The sequence below is a fragment of the Sander vitreus genome, chromosome 18 (assembly GCF_031162955.1).
Source record: "Sander vitreus isolate 19-12246 chromosome 18, sanVit1, whole genome shotgun sequence".
Taxonomy (NCBI): Eukaryota; Metazoa; Chordata; class Actinopteri; order Perciformes; family Percidae; genus Sander; species Sander vitreus.
The window spans coordinates 29,152,430-29,172,213 of record NC_135872.1 but is presented as its reverse complement, the minus strand read 5'-3'; the positions used below and the strand labels follow the sequence as shown (position 1 = coordinate 29,172,213).

The window sequence follows — 19,784 nt, the reverse complement described above, 5'->3', positions numbered from 1 at the left end:
CTCGTGATGAGTCACCCTGCGTTGACGCCATGGAGACGGCTCGGCGCTCGCACCTTCATCTGCTCATGTATCGTTACTTATACACGTAGAGCTGTAATCATTCAAAATGTTGCTGTACAGTTAATTGTCGCAGAAAAAAATGGGATTAACAATATAATTGGCTCTTTCAGTCAAATTTAAAAAAATATGTATTTAGGTATTACTTTGTTAAACAAATTAGAGTGTTGAATGAATTCCAGGATACATCTTCTGATTATATTCCTGTCATGTGACCTAGATAATATAATAACACAGGTACACAGCCTATGCCTCTTTATTATCATAAAACATTGTTCTAACTGTCCACCCCCCCCTCCTGTCATTTTTGTTGCTATGAACGTGTATAGGCTCAAGTGCCACCAACTAATTACTGAAATAATAATAAAAATATACAGTCTGACCAATAATCACTTATATAATTACAATTTGTCATATCTAAACAAAATCAACAATTACATCAACAGTCATAAGCCTTAAGCCCTTAGCTAATGGTAGCAATTCATTTCAGTTATAGAAACAGCAATTATGTAAAAATCAGGGGGCGACTGATACTGGTTTTTCAAGGCCGATACTGATACAGATTATTAGTAGTTAATGAAACCGATAACTAATATTTGGAACCGATATGCATATACAGAGAAAATTAAAATCTTTAAGTCCAATTTTTCAGGGGATTTGGTGCACAACTAGGCATGCCAAAATGTATTGTGTACATAAACGTATCCGGTCCGGATCAAAATCTGCGAGGGGGCGAGGGGTTTGGCCCACGGGCCTTGAGTTTGACACGTGGTTTAAGATATCGTAAAATGCACACACACACACACACACACACACACACACACACACACACACACACACATTTAATATCCCTCGAAACATTGATAAGTGCAACAATGCTCTGGGAAACTTGTTTAGTGGCCAGCTTCTGCAACAACAACAAAGAGTTGTCAAATGTCTGGGCTGATAAATAAATGAGAGCGGCTGACGTCTGTGAGAGAAAAGAAGTGATTCCAGAAAGGTGAGGGTCTGCTATGTGGAAGGTGAACGGCGGGTTGACTGCCAAAAAAAACAACGTTGCTTCAATCTCTGAATAATTAAAGGCACACAGAGGAACACAGCCTATAGGCTGAAGCTGAATGTGAATCAGCGCTCCCTTTTCAACTTCCACATATTCTCAACGGGGGCAGACACATCAGAATGCTGCAACTTCTCAGACATCTTTCAGAGTAAAATAATGTGGCCCTCTGCAAATGTTCCAAATGAATAACACTGCATCCAAAGCCCAACAAACAGGGCTGGAGACAGAGATTCAGAGGAAATAAACTAAAACAATCCCCAGAAAATAAGGAGGAGTCAAAGAAAAACAGAACATTAATTAAGAGTTCCTGGAGTTGAAATTATAATAACAACACTATATATTAGTATATTAGAAGTATATCCATCAAGGTACACCATGAGTAAAATAAAATATGTTATATGGATTTATCTGATTCTTTAAATTGTCAGTTTTTACTCTTCCCCTCCTGTATTTTGGTTACCCAGCCAGTAGAACCACCAGTTATTACAGCAGTGTGTGTGTGTGTGTGTGTGTGTGTGTGTGTGTGTTCATGGTGATGAAGGAACATGTCACCCAGAGCAATTGATGCGTTTTAATAGTTTTTGTGATTAATTGAGCTCTTTGGCACAGAGGAATAAGCTATATCAGGCTTTGATACACACACACACACAACACTTGTTAGTGGAACACACTCATTGTTGCTTTGAGTCTCTTCCTCCCATTTGTTGACAAGAAGAAGAATTCATGCTGAATGTCAACATAAAGTATGATCTATCTGCAGTTATCAGTCCTCTAAAGCCGCACTGGTTGTGAATGCAGCCCTGCGTGCATGTGTCTGCCTGTGTCCTTTTCCGAGGCAGTGACACAGCCCGTTGCTCTGACAGGCTGCCTGCACAGAGAGAAAGGAGCATCCCATGGCTGCGACGGGGACCAAGTGAAGGGGAAAGAGGTAACGCCAGCTTCTACGAGGGAGGGCTCGTTCAAGCACGGCAGATTCGGGGGGATTTAGAGAGCTCGTCTGCCAGCAATAAAGGGCTGAAACAGGATACTTGGTGAGATTAATTACCTAGATAGGCCACGATAATGCCATTTAAATGGGAAAGTAATTAAAGTGCACCTTCCATGAAAATTATTCATTGCTGACGGATTGGGTGACAGACAAATCAGGAGGCATTTACAGAAAAGCTACAGGTTAAGTGCTCCGAGCTGCTGCTCTGAGACCACCACCGTTTTATTGCAGCTGTTGAATCTCACTGCTCTGCCCAGCTCTCATCAAATTACTGAGAGCATGTGGAGCGGGGGGAGGGGGGCTGCCGGGGAGAAGAATGGGCTCCCAGGTAACGTAAAACCGGGTACAAATGCTACAAAAGAGGATCCGCTTAACTAGAAAATGACACTGGCTGGCACTGGTCACTGGGGACTGCTCCGAATCAATCAATCCTTCTGTTTAAGGCCACCGTGGCAGATGAGAACACAGAAAGAGATAAATCAATGGCCTTGTTGTTCCCTAAGTGTTACTTTCACCAATGCGTACATATCCATTTAGAGATGATAAAGTGCATTCTAAGGAACAAATCTGTAAAAGAACAGAAAACGTTCAGGCAGCTCATTACCCTGGCTTTGCCCCTTAATTAAAAAAAACACAAATTATGTGTAGTTTCAGTTAAAATACAGGACATTTAAAAAAGAAACTACAAAAAGGTCGAAAGAAAAATCGAGTGTGCCATATACATTACTGCTGAGGAGCAGGGGTATCCATTCACACCCATCAACGTGTATTATTTCAACGATCATTGCTCTCCTTTTAGAGGTAAATATTTTTCATATCATGCAACCAAAAAAACATCTTTCTTTCTGAACTCCAGACACTAAACTGCTGGAGGACAAGACTTTGACTGAAGCAGCCGAACAAAACGGGAATATTTGCTTCTCATGCAATGCAGGGGCACAGAGGCTTTGCAGATCAAAGTGAAATGCTTAGCTTATTCTTGTGTGCCTCAATGCTTTTTTTATTACCCTTTTGCACTGAGAGATTGCACTAAAGGGAATGGCCTGTTGTTCTCTTTGAATGTTTAATTAGGTTTGAACTTGAGGGGGGACTATAACATCATCTCACATTCACACAGTGTTGCACAACAAATGCAGCAAAGAATGGCTTGAAATGAACACAAAAGATAACTGTGTGCTGATTTTGTAACATCTGAAGTAACAAGTGTGAAACTATCTGACCCAGAGCCTGATTTACAATTCTGAATTAATCTTATCACATGTATTATTCGTGGAATGACAGCTATGGCATTCGGAGACAATCTAGTCCCAAGCATCTTTTAGACATTTCATTCATTATGCAAATGGTTATATTACATGTTGGTGTTATGCCTGAATAATATTAACTTTTACAGTTAATACGGCAGCGACCTAACCATATGTGAGGTGCCACGGGGGTGGGGGTGGGTGGTTGCTGCAGTGGTGGGTGCATTGCACACAAGAGGGCGGGTTCAAGCCAAAAAAGGGTGTTAAGTTGCTCTCATACATTTTAAAATGCAGCAGCCTGTGAGAGGTCATGGCCCTCTTCTATGCTCCCTCTTGTGTAGTAGGTGCCAAATATGAATTGTGCCAGCATTGACTTTTTTCGTAAATGTCCTGTCACGAGGAGTAGTTACGTAATGGACGCACGCCTTTATCTGAATGACAAAAAGGCCCTCTGAAGACACAAGACACACCTGGGGAGTCCAAGCCATGTGTGACCACACTAAAATATCATTTTAGACATGTATTTATCATCAACTTTTCAGATTTAGGGCCAAATGATCGCTTTACACATTGCTCTGGAACTAATCTGGGCCTCACTTTACAGAAAGCTGAGTTTGTTCTGAACATTTAATATATGAACACAGGGGGATCAGTTATATGCAAATACCCTTAGAATGGGAATTTAAAAAGAAATGTAGCATGCCCTTAGACCTCAGAGGGTTAAACAGATAGATCTAGTAAGCATTGTTTCACTTTTGAAATGATGTCTTTCTCTCATCTAGTGTTTTGTAATGACAGCCATGGTATTCAGAGGCATGTCTAGTCCAACTCGCCACAGTCTAAATAATGCACTGGCTAAGCAACACCCACAGTTTTTGGCTCTGACTCACTCATAGAGCCTGTGGATACTGTACAACACAGCTCAACTATTGTAAAAGTTGCTGAGAGGAACAGGCTCTGTGCTGCTGGCTAGTTCAAGCAGTCAACATTAAAATCAATTTCCATTATAGAGTCTATACCTCTCACACCTAATCCCCTTTTAACTGGCTGAACGTGCACACACACACAAACACACACACAGGTCCTGTAGCCCTTCGCATAATTTCATATCGGATTTTTTCTGGCTCAGGGATGTGAACATCCGCTTGAATAAATATTATTGGTTATTCTATGAGCAGTGCCCACTCCAGAAGAACAAAAGGCCTTGTTTACAAGTGCGCTTGAGGAAAGCTAAGGCATGGAGGGCCTCCAAGGGCGGCTCTGTGGCGCTGTGGACTCACAATGGAGTGCTGATTGAAATACACTCTTAACTTGCGGTATGCAGTGGTGGCGAAGGCGGCGACGATACTCAACATGACGAATTTCTATGCAGCTACAAGACCGGAGCTGGAGAAATCAAGCTTATGAACTCGCAGCCTCTACTTAAACGTGTTTAAGACGGAGCCGAGAGGTAATTAGGTTTGGGTGAACAATAAGCTTGCAGCACCTTGCGTAGCTGCAGCCTGGCTCCACACATTTCCTTTGGTGTAATTACGTGAGGTGTGAATTCCTCATCAGATGGATCACCATCTGCATTCACACAATGCGTGTTCGTTCCCCCAGTCTCAAGCTACAAGCTTACGTTCCTGCCGATTATCATGCAAGAGGTAGCAATGGGTAGAGGTGGAGGAAAGGGCTTCTCTTTTTTTATGGTTTTTTCAGTGCGATGGGGCTCCAGCGCCTCGCCACGCAAAGGTTAATCAATTCTGAATGATGAGCCATAAAAGCTTTAACAATGCAGTCACTCTAATGAGTGGTCCTGCATGCTCACTCAGGAAGAACCGATTGTTTTTAGGAAGCTCAGACGTTCCAATTCCAAAGCGCTGAAGCATTCCCTCGCAGCCCAGACAGCACTGGATGCAGTGAGGGTCCAGAGAGCAGGACAGGGAGCTCTGCAGTGTGGAGCTAATGTCTGCTCAAGGCGGGAAACAAGAGAGAGCCATCACACGGCCATCAATATCACCCTAGTGCTGACTATTGCCTCGCACTTCAGCCGAAACCTGCTGACTTTGACTGCAGTTCCAGCCCATTTCTCAGATCTCAGAAACCGGCTGATTCTTTTCAGCGCCATCTTTTGTGATTTCAGCCTTCATTTATAGAGGTCTTATTCTGTCCCAGAGGGTTAGGGTTAGGGTTGGGCCTGGGTGTGGGAGTGGACTGCCTCGCCTTTAAGAGCTGCTAACCCAGAAGGAATATTATAGGTTTCAAAGAGGAGTTTTAGTATCGTATCCTGGCCTAAATAGTGTGTCAGAGTCTAGTCCACACTAATACCATAAAACACATGGGGAAAATTAAGGCATTTTATATATATTTTTTTTTTTTAAATGAAAATGATTTACACATTTAAAGATATTGACTGCGAACTGACGAATAAAACGATCAGGGACCTGATCCATGCTGGCAAATTACACTGATTATAGTGTTACAGCGCTTTAAATGGTGCCACTTACTCAAAATCATAAACATGACATTGGCTTGGCCAAGCCCGCCACTCTCTTTCACCATAGCTAACGGCTAAATATTCCGCCAGGTTAACTGAGTAATTGTCTGTTGTCAGCATACCACGTGTAATTATAAGTGACTGTAACAGAGCATGTGTTAATTGTTTTTTTCTGGCTCTTTCCTGCAGGTTGTCCTCCCGCCATCCTCGTGTCCTTGGCCGGGCAACCCCTCGGCACATTCCAGCGCGTGTCTCTGTCACGAACCGAGTGCTGCCAAATACATCATCCCCCAACGTTACATCCCACACACATCCATTCAACTAAATGCCTCTCTCTTTCTATCTCTCCCATATACAAACATCTACTAAACTGAGATATTTACTGTGTAATAAAGTGTTTTTGGTAGGGGTCGACCGATACTGGTTTTGCAGGGCTGATACAGATTATTAGTAGGTAATGAAACAGTTAACCGATATTTGAAACTGATATGCATTTACAGTAAAAAGGGAAAATCTTTTAGTCAAAATTAAGATTTGGTATGTTACAAACTCAAAACAAGCAGCAATGCCACCGTGAAAAAAACCTCTGATACAAGTATGCCTTGCATACAAAATCTTAAGTAAATGCAATGGTAACAAACAAAAAATACTAATTTAACTACAGTAAACGTCCATTTCAAATTAATATATAACTACTGAAGTGTTGACTGAAACAAATAAAACACACATACAGATAATCTGCCAATTGCCAAAAATTGGCGACGATAATCGGCCAGGCTGATAATTGGTCGATCCCTAGTTTTTGGGTAGCAATAAGGGAAAAAGAAAGAAAAAAAGAGAAGAGTGGCAGATGATGATGACATGAATGTAAATGACGCAGCAGGACACATGGCGGAGAGGTAGAGGTTGTATATCCAGCTAAAGCTCCAGTGCTCTCTGTGCTGCATTCTTTTAATCACCATAGTCCAAACACTCTTCTGGGCCAACTGGGTTTCATGGATGCTCAAGCATGAAAGAGGAATCTTGTTGGGTGGATCCATAGAAATAATGAATAAAAAAAGGCTTTAGAGTTTGTCACCGCAAAATACAGCATTTTAATTACGGTCGATTCCCTTGAGACTGAGCTGCAAATACAGCACTGGCTCTTTAGGTACCAGTGGAAGTCTGCATCATTGCTAAGCTAATAATGTTGGTGACTGTAGTGCTGATATACACATTAAATTAATCTGGGTAATATGCATACTGGATATGTTATGGATGATATCAGGCTATGGTCATTAATACTAATGTGGATCCATTACAGTAGTTTGCATATCAGAGGTTTTCAAAACGAAATTGTCAATCGCTATAATGCTCTCTCAGCTGGAGCAAAGGGTGAAGTGTGCATAGACTGGTGTTAGCCAGACATTACAGCTTCACCCTAAGAATCAATAGTTATTTTTCACTTTTCTTTCCGACAAAAAGATCCATCCCAATCTTATGTCTGTGTGAAATACTTTGTAAGTCAGGACATGGTTAGCCTAGCTTAGCGGCTTGTATGTTTGATCCATTAGCAAAACGAAATTTTAAAACAAAATTTTAATGGGGTTTAACAGTTTGGTGAAGAACAACAGTTTAGCGTCTTTGGCTATAGCACTGGTAAGCTTTTACACTTCTGTTTGTGTATGGATTTAACCAGTGGTTTTGTGAAACTTTTTCACATCAAGGTCCCCGAAACTGACAAACAAATCAGTAATGAATTTGTGAAATAGCCGAAAAGGACCTGTCCGCTCATTACCCGGACTTTTGCAACATCATTTAAAAAAGTTGTCGGAGCACAAATTATGCAATTGGAAATGTAAAAAAACTAAAGAACAACTGTGAATCATGTTCTATGGACAGTTTCTGTTAAAATATACAGACATACTACTGTTAATACACAGATATTTCTTAGAGTGTAGGATCTTTTGCTTTTAGATCTTTTATGACAGAAACCAATAAAACCCAGGACTAAAATGGTCATACATTGTGTTACTTATGGATAAAATAATAGTGAAAGTAAATGATTCCCCTTTTTGCTGGGGACGCCCTCAAGGACCCCTGGGAGCCCCGGACCCCCCTTTGGGAACCACCGGATTAAAGCTATAGTGCATTGTTTCTGTCTCCCCAATGAGGAATTGTAAGTAGTGACAACTGAACACTGTTGGGGCATCCGCATGAAACAAGCCCACCCCACACACACCCCCACCCCTCCTCCACACAGTAGCTAGTAACCAAGGAGGACACGGAGGATTAAAAAAACATGATGGACTCTTCAGAAGAGGTCATTATCTTCACTCCAGTTTCTGCGCAGGAAAGTCTCCTGACGCCACAATCTTCTGAACATAGTCATACTGAGAAATCTAGAGAGAGTTGTGTGGAGCTGATAGTCTTAATTAGCTTTGTAGCAACTCATTTGGCGATGGCTTGAATGGAACGGACGTTCATTAATATCAAAAAGTTACCTACTAAAGCTTTACACAAACAAAGACACAATGTGCTGATGGAAGAGTTCTTACCTGCTTGGCCAGTAGCGATGCTGACCGCCGCAAACAGCCTCTGCGTGCGGCTCAGGTCCGACACCCCGTTGACAGCCTCCACCTCAAAAGTGTAGTTGGCGTGGGCGAGCAGGTCCACGACGGTCACATACGTGTCCACTAATCCTGACTGTGCAGGGGAGTATCCCACATTGGGCCCACACGGAACACACTCCTCGGGATCCCAGCTGCAGCGCCGGCACACGACCCTGTAGGTGACGTCGTTGCGGCCGCCTGTGTCCGCCGGTGGGCCCCACTCCAGGCTAACACTGGTCTGGTTGATGTTGTAGACCAGGTTCTGTGGCGCAGAGGGAGGTCCTGTCAGAGGTGGACAGGGAGGAAGCCAGAATTAAATAACATGAGTGCCAAAGAAAGTGACAGCCAAGAGTGTGCATCGACTGAATCGGTGCTTTCACTGTTCTCTGAGAGAGAGAGAGAAAAAGCACACTACAGGACATGCCAGCTCCAGCCCCAGAGCCAAACACTGACACTCAATTATAATAAGACTCAGAAGAAAATAGTATAGTACAGGTACAGTGAAAAGAAGTCAGCTCTGGCAGGCACCAAGGTCAGAAGTTAGAAGCCTGTGAAATGAAGGAGTGGAGCCCAGAGTTTCAAAGGGGGAATCATTTCATAGTAGAGTTCATGCAACACACACAATTCAGTTTCCCCTCATCGCTCCATCACCATTCTTTACTAGGGTTGGGTGCTAATATGTCACCGGTGCCTAAATGACCGGTATCAACCGGACCGAATAGCAACGCAGATTTCGGTGCCCCATTTCGGTGCCACTTAAATGCCTGCGCTGCCCTCTGATGCTCCGAAATGGATGTTACAGGCAACAAAAGCAGCGCTGCACGTAACGCTAGTTAACATTACACTTAGTCTATATCATTAAATAGATTATGAGATTGACAGTGTAGGAGGCTTTTCCATTTCAGTCAGCTCCAGTTAAATTCTCTAGTTACTTGATGAAGTCCAACATTCACTCTCCTGTAAGATCTGTTTTGGCCTCCACCCACTTCTGCTAAATGTTCCACTAAGTTCACCAGCCAGTTAGTGACTTTCTCTGTCTGTTTGGTGCTGGGCCGTCAGTGTACAGTGAGTTTAAAAGCTGCCTGAAGCTGCTGGAAATGAGGTTGATGATAAGAGTGACACAATGCTAAAAAGCTCCATAGAGCTGAGAGGTGCAGCCTGGTCCGTCATATATTACTTGTGAAAAACCCTGACCTTTTTTTACAGTGTACTCATGCATGCAAACATAGCTGCTGATTCTTCCAGATGGACAGAGGGCTTTGTTTAGATGCTGATTGTTAACAGCATCAAATCTGTAGCTGCTATGGAAAATGATTGAGACATGGTTACATGGGGAATCAGACGCCACACACAGTACCTCTCTAAGTTCTCCTGTTCTCCAAAAATATATCCCAGCTGGAGATGATGGCTTTACTGGGTTGGCTTAGAGATGTATATCATACAGACAGCAGGACACTTAAAGTTAATGTCCTCCAAAAAAAGACTCAAAGACTGACTCGCCACAGAATTTATGAACACGATTTAAACCTGGATTATCACCACTCTGTAACTGCCATATACATTTTCACTTGACATACAATAACAGCCAGCTCCGTGCATCAAAAGGACCACAGACCATTTGCCTGTAAATGTTCACGTAATGGCGATGAGATTAACTCATCTCGTAAAAACAATGAATAACAAATTGCTGCTTTCATCTTTCAAATTCCAGGCTGTTGGCTTTTATGGCCCACATGTTGATATAAATAAAGTCCCCCCCCCCTAACGCAGTAAAGATTATATGACTCGTATTCTTTGTTTATGAATGTTTTCAGAACATCTTCATTTACTTCTCTGGGAGATTTAAACCGTTTCATTTTCTCAGGAAATATTCTTCAGAGGGAATCTTTGGGAGGGACCTCTCATTACATTTGTCACATTAACTAACAAAATAGGTCATGCATATGCATAAAGCCAAAACTGCTAGCGCAATATTTGGGCTCATTAATTTCAGCACTTTGTTATTTTTTCCTGTTCCAGCTATTAGAACCAAAGGCTCAACGGAGACATCCATATTCATGGTTATCGGGTAAGATAAGAGACTGCGGACAGGGAAGATGAAAGAGCAACCTGTGGCAGGTGAAGTGGAGAGGAGTGACTGCTGATAGTGCCACTCGACTTCAGCCTTGGCATTGACACTCGACCCGCGCTCTCCATCTGCCTCACAGACAAAGAGAAGGTGTGCCTCGACACACACACACACACACACACACACACACACACACTTAAGACGCCCACGCACGTGTGCACATACACACCTCCAAACTCCCAGTCTGAATCTGAGGGGTCTTTTATCCTAGCATTTCCATGGCCACACTAAGCGATGATAACATCTCATTTTGCCCGCGCTACACTCATTTGGGTCTCAGGTGCCACAGATCAAAGTGCTGATTTCTTGGCAACAAGAGGTGAGAGGAAATTAGATTAGGCTGACCCTGGATCTGTGTGATCTTTGTATTTTGTGTTGTATTTCAGACACACTAGCTGCACACTAGCCTGCAAGTGTTTCCTTTTTCCTCCTAAAGGCCTCTTCAAACGTCATGTAACATCTGAAACTCACTTTTGGGGCTTGGTTTTGTTGTAACTTTTTGTAAGAGACAATCCAATGTGTGCAGAGTTGTGAAAGTCGGCACAGTTTAAACCTCTCTCAAGCTCTCTTTATCATTTGTCATGTTCCGTACGTGCAACGCCACATGTGCAGTACCATGAAAGCTTTCAAGGAGAAAGTGTATTTTTGTCACGTCAAGCAAAGCGCTGATTTCTTGGCAACAAGAGGTGAGAGGAAATTAAATTAGGGCTGACCCTGGATCTGTGTGACCTTTGTATTTTGTCTTGTATTTCAGATGCACACTAGCCTGCAAGCTTTTCCCTTTTTCCCTTAAAGGCCTCTTCAAACATCATGCAATGTGAAACTCCCTTTCGTGGGGCTGGGTTCCACAAGTGTTGTAACTTTTTGTAAGAGACAATCCACGGTTTAAACTTCTCTCTCAAGCTCTCTTTATCATTTGTCATGTTTTGTATGTGCAACACCACATGTGCAGCATCATGAAAGCTTTCGAGGAGAGACTGTTTGGAAGTGTATATTTGTCACGTCAAGACTACAAAGACAGAGTGCTAGGAGAGAAATAAAGGCCGTGGAAGAAGGCTATAGAGGCAAGCCATTTCCATTTTTAGGCGGCGATTTTGAGACAAAAACGATCTCCGTCCACACAAGCATTTGAGCTCCAGTAGCCAAACTAATCTTCTTGACCATTTGCAGACACTGGGCATGCACATGCCGATGTAAACAGGAAGCAGATTGTCTGACATTATGTATAATTATGTATAAGTTCAAAATTCTGAAAATACTTTGAAGAAAGAACAATGGCGACAACAACAACAATGCCGTCCAGACTACAAAGCAAGGAGTTTTCAAAGCAAAACGGGGGCAGCGGTGTTTCCAAATGTCTGTTTTAGGGGCTCGGAAAAGCAAGAGTAGTGTGGGCGCGATGATTTCTCCCTGCAGCTCAGGCTGGAAACCTGCACATTTGTCTATCCTGCTTCCGTTACAATTTTGCGGGGACCAATCACAAACTGGCTTATCCACCTGGCGCGCTATTGGTGGGTTTAACATGATGACGATAGAGAAGCGACCAAGCAGCTTCTTGTTTACATTTGGCCACCGAAGCGCAGCAACCCGTTGATGGCGCTGTCGCTGTTACGTCACACGGATCGTTGGTCTGATTGGTTGAAGGACTATCCATTTGAACTATGCCCGTTGATCCCACCTTTTGTGCAGTAGAAAATACAGAGCAGACTCCCCAGACTAATGTTCAATCTTAAAAGATTGAGCTTGGTCTGGTGATAGCCAGACTAGGCGCGAGACATAAACGTAGCAAAAGATATTAATTCTTAAACCAAAACGTAGTAGTGTGGATGTAACCAAAGTGTTATGAGAAAACTTTTCCCTTTAGACGTGGAGAGATGACGCTATCATACTACCCAGGTTTTTTTAAGCATACTGGACCCCTCTTCTCTGTCTCTCTTCTTCTGCCCTGGCGTCACTTTGTTTTGCTCTGTCTGGACTCAGGAATATGAGCACAGATTTGCGATGCAGTCTGAGCCCTCCGCTGTCTGTTTGCTGCTCATCCTTACAGCTCAAGGGCTTGTCGCTCTCCCTCTTCTTTTTACTCCTTTTCCTGTCTCTCAATGCCCCCACTCTGTCTTATCTTTTCGTGTTCTCTCCTCTCACCCCTCCTCCCAGTCAAGTTTCATTTCATGGATTAGCCTGCCAGAGCCCCGACAGCCTGAAATGTCTCAATCACTTGCTAGCTTCCCTCTAACCTCCCACTATGACCAAGCATTGCTGAGCGTGTGTGGGGCTATTATGGTTTTTTGTTCTTGTGCATAAATATGTGCATGCACAGTTTATGTTTCTAGCTAAAGCAGCAACTTGTGATGTTGTAGAATAAACCGTTTTTTAACCGTGCTCTATGAATTATAGGTTTTAGCTTATATTTATTATTTTATTCTAGCTAGGATATTTGTATCTATTGCGCACGTTGCTGAGTCTGAGAAACACATTTTGTTCCTTCATGTTTTTATGACTTTAATGTGTATCTGTTTCTGTAAAAATTGTGAGAAAAGATCTTCAGCTGTAAATACGTATCCACTACATCTAATACTGTAAACTACCATGTTGGAAACAAAGTATGGTAGTGGATCGTTTTTAGGCCATGTTTCAAAGCCCATCTTCACTCTATGCACAGTTGTGAGACCTGAGTAAATCCAGGCTTAGGAGCGAGGAATCCGGCGCTTATCGGCCTTGAGAGTTGCTATGGGCTGCCTTAACCCTCCACAGCTCTGCTCTAATTGGGGAGCAGTGGGGAGAGGGGTGGCAGGGGTGAGTGCTATTCAAATCGCCCATGAGGTAATCCTCACTCTACAAATGTGTGTTGTGACCCCGTGACCTAGCCTCTAATGATGTGGCTGCAGCAGAACCTGTATGAGGGAAGCCATGCAGAAGAGGAGAAGAAGAGTTCATTAAGCTGAAGAGCCTCCGGCCACTGTTGTAATAAACTAAATTTATACACGTCTTCAGTACCACACTGAATTCAATAATAGATTTGCAACTCGCACAAAATGTATGCTGCACGCTAGAATGCCATTTCAGCCTATAGGGAGAGCATGATGGCACATGGACAGGAATACAAAAAGTAAAGGAAAGCATCGAAGACTCTGTTAAAACAATAAACACTTTTGTTGTGCACCTCTGCTGCATAAAGTAAGAGCTGGGAGATTTCACTCATACTGAACCACTGAGGAATATATGCAAAGATTAAACATACACACAATTTAGTTTTGATGCCAAGAAGCATCATGGAATGATCATCCTGGTGCTAGTGGCTTTTACTGTCTGTGAAACAATCAGTCTTAGAACAATGACTATTGTGATTGGTCAGACTGTGAGTGTGAATTTCCTTTTCTGAGGCGGCATTTGGGAATCTCGTTGTGGGTCAAGTGGCTTCAATCTCTATTTGCATGGCCTCTTCCAATTTCAATGTGGAGAAAAAACAAACGTGCAGCAATTTACATTGAATTAACATGTGCATGACGAGGATGGGGACAGAGAGGCTTTATGTTTGGATCGGCATCATTTATAGAGCTGTAGTCAACCAAAGAAAATCTTGAAATTCTACTTACTTGTCAACCAATCGATTGGTCGATGGGGAAAAGAACATCTGTGGCACAGTGTGGCGCTGAGTGTCTATTCTGCACTGAGCGCTGCACATTTGGAGTTTATTTTTTGGTCGCACAGAGTCGAAGAATGTTCATCTTGGATTAAAAAGCTGCGCTCGTCACTATTACCTTTTTACTAGGGCTGTCAGCATTAACGCGTTAATCGCGATGCGATTAAGGGTCGAGCATAATGCCTTAATTTCTTTTGATCGTATTAATCACATGCCGCCATTTATTAATTTATTTTCACTTCACTCGGCTTTGCGTCGTGCCTAACAGGATACTATTTTGCCGTACTTCCTCGTAACACATCCTGCTGCTGCAGGAATAGCAACGTGGATTTCGGTGCCTCATTCTGGTGCCACTGATATGTCTGCTCTTCTCTCTGATGCTCTGAAACAGACGTTACAGGAAACACAAACATCGCTGTACGTGACGCTAGTTAACGCTATACTCGACAGCAGCTAACGTTAGTCTACCGCTAGCTAGTTAACACTATACTCAACAGCAGCTAACGTTAGCCTACCACTAGCTAGTTAACACTATACTCAACAGCAGCTAACGTTAGTCTACCGCTAGCTAGTTAACACTATACTCAACAGCAGCTAACGTTAGCCTACCACTAGCTAGTTAACACTATACTCAACAGCAGCTAACGTTAGCCTACCACTAGCTAGTTAACACTATACTCAACAGCAGCTAACGTTAGCCTACCACTAGCTAGTAGCTGGATTAAACAGGGTTAAATGCTGACAGCTAACACTAAACGGTGTAAAGTGTGACTGTGTTTTACTGTAGAGGATTCAACACCGGGATGTAACAATCTGCAGCTGCTGTCGGAGAAACAACACAGACGGTGCGTTCAATGAAACTCGTAATTTACAGCCTTGTGGTGCATATTACATATGTGTACATATGTTGTGCTTATTGTTAAATGCCCTTTTCCCATCTGGTGGTTGTTTTTGTCATTCAACAGCTATTTACTAGTGAAATAAGTTATTGTTATAGTGATTACATTATTATTAAACATTTAATTTTGACGATATGGCCTTAGCAATAAACAAGCCGTTCTTTAATGTCACCAACTGTTTAGTACCCTTCTTTTTTTTTAACTTTCTTAAAAGTATCGGTTCAGGCACCGGTACCGTTTTAAAAGTACCGCTTTAGCACCGGTATCCAAACCAAACAATACCCAACCCTAATATTGACTCCAGATTCAAATGTGTGACTAGATTAAATATATAATAAACAAATACAAATCTTAAAGTCAAGTTCATAAAGTCATTTTCTTTGCATTCATTTAATTCCCAATCAAGATACACTAAGAATGGCTTTCCATTGTTAATATGTACTTAAAAACAGTTCTGAAATGCAAAATAATAGAATTTTAATCATATGATAAACCATGGGATTAGAAATTCAACGATTAATCGCGATTAAGAAAATGTAATCGTGTGACAGACCTACTTTTTACCCAATCACAGTGGGCAGGACAAAACACCACAGAGACCAATCGTCCCATCCTACATGTACTGACCCATATGGTGCTGACCGCCGACATCTTTACTTCTGTGGATATTCCGTATCAACAAAGGCGTCTCCGCTGAAAAAAGTGCCTCCAAAGCTCTCCCATGGACAGGCGTCCTTATGAAATTAACACCAGTGACTATACGACAAAATTGGGTCGTACAAGAGCATATTGACCAACTAATCGACCAACGAGCTGGAGACATCAGCCCTAATCATTTGAAATTATTACATTTAAGTAAATAATGATATGTTGTGTGCTTTCCCAGCATCGATCTTAACTCTTGGTTTAATCATTACTATTGATTATGCCAACATTGTATTCACTCGAGAAACAGATAATCTGGTATGGATAATGGACAAGTGGATGGCTGAATCACCAGCTGAGCCCAGAGGCCCCAGACCCCAAAGGTCCACGAAGGCTGCAGATTACTTGTGCAGCAAGTACTTTTTGGTTATTTGATAAATTTGCTCATTTGTTTACTTCATTAAAGTACAATATTAACTGAAATGGTAAGGGCATTTGTTCTGCTTCATACCCATACCTGTTACTATTACCTAACCATTCCTTCTACAGTTTTACCAACATATTCACAAAGTCCTGTCTTGTAAAAGGGACAAAATCTAGATTTTGCATCTTAAAAACTGTAGTTGATGAAATGCTTTTATAGTGCATATGCCTAAATTAAGATGCTTCCAATCAAAATATAACCAAAGAAAGTGGTCATTTTTACCCCAGTGCCTCCTTGTTGGTTCATCTAGCCCTGACCAAAGTAATTGCTAAAATCTGGGAGCATGGATCATTGCAACACTAGCCCCTACATTCTGCAGTCCCCTAGCAACTCCAGGCTGGTTGGACCCTCTGACGGACGTCAACTTGTTGAGGTGGCACATTTTTTAAGGGGCGCGGCGGGGGCTGGGAGGAGTAGACGACTGCTCACAACTGCCCTTTTCAGCCCCTAGCTCGCACCAGCACCGCTCACAGCTGTTGCATGATTGATGCCCAGTCCCCAACCTGTCAACAACTAATGTCTGTGTCTTGCCTCAGGAGAAAAGGCCTCCCCATTGCCGTCCCCATATATCTCATTTTCTCACAACTTTGCATATGAATGGCATGGACAAACATTCAAAAAACAAAAGCATTTTTTCCTTTCGCCCCCTCTTTACACATACCACATGGGACACAATGTATCTGGAACTATGTGTTTGGATCTTCTTCCCTCATCTTTATTCAGCGTGGATTTGGGTTTTCATGTCCCCACATTACATCTTCATCTCATTTCCTCTCAAATCCTCATAGACACATTCTTAATCTCTGTGTGCCAGAGATCCATCTCACTGTTTTGCTAAGGCCTAAGATATGGTAGCTTTACAAACCCCTATTTAAAAAAATCTGTCAATCAAGATATTTGTTCAGGCAGTGCAAATTCATTTTCAATTACTATTCACTCCTGGTCAGGATAAGGCTTGAAAAAGGAAATCACAGTGACTATTGGTCACACTGACTTAATCCAGCGATGCATGAGGAAATGCACGTACAGAAAGCCGTGCAAAAATAGTGCTGGGTGAATGAGGAGGAGGGCGAAGCTATTCATACAAGTTAAAAAATATATATTTACATATAATGGTATGGGGTCATTAAGTGTAGACCCCAAGTTAATGAAAATGAATAATGGAAAGTGTGCATTAGGCAACTTCAGTAATTACTACACTACTTGGCCAAGGTGATTACCCAGAGGGGAACAGCCAGAGGACACTGCAAAGAAGTGGGAACTTTCTCCTGTTTTTACCACTTCATGTGGCAGCAGACGTGTCGGACGCGTTCTCACTTACTGGGAATCCTCTGTTTGGTTTAGGCGAGGGGTGGCACCTGGGTAGAGCATGCAGGAGGCAGGACATGATGCAAAAACTATACAGTGATCACGTAGCCGGTTCGTGATTTGCTTAAAAATGAGGTTCTTGTCGTTCTTTGATTTCACCTTTGGCCCTTAACGACAGAAGTTCGCAGATTCGTGGACTCTACAGTTAGACATTTTCGTATTTTCCTATGTTTGTTTCAGAAACGTCATCAACACGCTATTGCTCGCTGTGAATTCTCCAATGACTTAGTCTATTCACACATTCGGACATTACACAGACTTTGTACTCGGAAGCTAGCAGGGTAAAGACCGTTTGATGTCCACTCCAACTGATTAGGACATTTGCATTCTCACATACAGTGCACATTACAGTGCATGTGTGAAAGGGCCTTATGAAATTTTTCTCAACAGCAGCCGCTGCAGCCACAAGTGACAGTTATGCGATAATGACACTTGGAGAGTCAGTTAAAGGTGTCTTTAAAGACACCATCATTAGGAGGCCTGACTCAGAGCAGAAGGAATCTCACCACAAGCAGCAAACAAACATGTTCACTGCAGAGGTTTAGTCATGTTTACTTCTTTTTACAGTTGAGAGAAACCCACATGCTAAATGTACCGTCAGTTACACAGCAATACAGATATACATCCGTGGAAAGTTTTCTAACATTAGCTACCAATGGCCACCATTACCTACTGGTCATACCAGAGCAAATACTGTAAGGCTGAGTGTACTGAAGTGATGTGCGTATTGCTTATAAACTCAACTTTTCATTTGTAAAAGGAAGAATGTGGCAAATTATTTAAATGACAAGTGATAATGATGCCCGCAAACTGTTTAAAAAGAAACCAAAGTGAAATGTGTGTCACACAGGTTGCTATACTTTAACATGTAGTAAATCAATGTACAGTACAGTGTAGTATATTAGGCACTGTTTGAATGAAAACGGGGGCACTAATGAGTCACTCACATGTGATGGGATTCCAGGACAGCATTTCAGAGTGGTGTCATATTAACAACATTTTTGCCCAGAGGTCAGCTGGTTTGTGCAAACAGGAAATGGCCATGACCGGATTCACAGACTAAGGGGGCCCAGGGCAAACACTATTGATCTCCAACCAGCAGTAAAGGATTCATTACTTCATTTATGTGTTGTTGGTGCTGTAGCCAGAGCTGTCACACCACGGCCCACTCTTTATTTCCGCTGCACACTGTATTGTGGTACAATTGTGTGCATGAACACTACTAAAATGTGATTTTGCATTTACGTAAAAAAACATCTGTTTTCCTGAGCGGACACGCTATATGCTCAAAACATGATTACAACAAGTACAAGGTATGTGATAGAGCTCAGAAAGTGAATTGTGCGGCTTTTGTGTAGAGCGTAAATCCAGCTGTAGCTAAAGGCAAAAAGGAAATGGCTGACTCTCTGGCCGGTCCACTAGCTCATGGGCACAGGGAGCAGTTTGAGCCGGACATAAATACTGAGCACATTTCTTCCAAATGTTTAAAGCATGGAGAGGAAAACAACCAGCTAAAATGCCGAATAGAAGGTTGCTATTTTAATGATAGATAATGCTTGTGGGAAATGCTCATTAACAATCAAAGAGGTAAAACTTTCTTATCCATGTTATAATTTTCTTTTCTTGCAACCCACTATCTAACCCACTGTTTTAATTAAAATATGTTTATCCTGATTAAATATTTTCACTTATATAATAAACCTACACCCGGCAGAAACATTATTTTCCCACAAAAGTGGAATGAAAGGTTCTGAGGAAACCTTCCAAGGCTTGTTCCAAATAATGAATGACTGAAGAACACACTTTTGATGACATCACCACACCTGTGTACTGTGCAACAGCAATGTGTTGTTGTTGTGGGGCAGGCAGAGGCAGAGCTGCTTTACAGATGCCTATAAATGACAAAGAATCATTTTTATAGGATATTTACAACATTAAATCCAAACTCCTATCTCTTTGTTTCACTAATTTAATGCATAGACAAGCCACTGCAGCGCTCGTAACATTGTACTATGTGCATAATATCTCACCACACACACACACACACACACACACACACACACACACACACACACACACACACACACACACACACACACACACACACACTAGAGATTCTGACTTGGCCTACTTTGGGTGTTCAGGGAAAAAGCGGCGCTGCTCAGGATGTGAACCAGGCATGCTGATTTTCCTGCATAATT

The 19,784-nt window shown here is 42.2% G+C and overlaps 1 protein-coding gene across 7 annotated transcripts in view; it reads right to left on the bottom strand.

The window, feature by feature from the left end:
* Nucleotides 1-19,784, bottom strand: part of epha7 (eph receptor A7) — a 102,069-nt gene that overhangs the window by 56,218 nt on the left and 26,067 nt on the right. For all 7 annotated transcript variants that reach the window (XM_078273989.1, XM_078273990.1, XM_078273993.1 and 4 more), the window contains exon 5: nucleotides 8,366-8,701. In XM_078273989.1, the coding sequence (XP_078130115.1) occupies nucleotides 8,366-8,701 (336 nt within the window). The remainder of the gene's footprint in view (nucleotides 1-8,365; nucleotides 8,702-19,784) is intronic.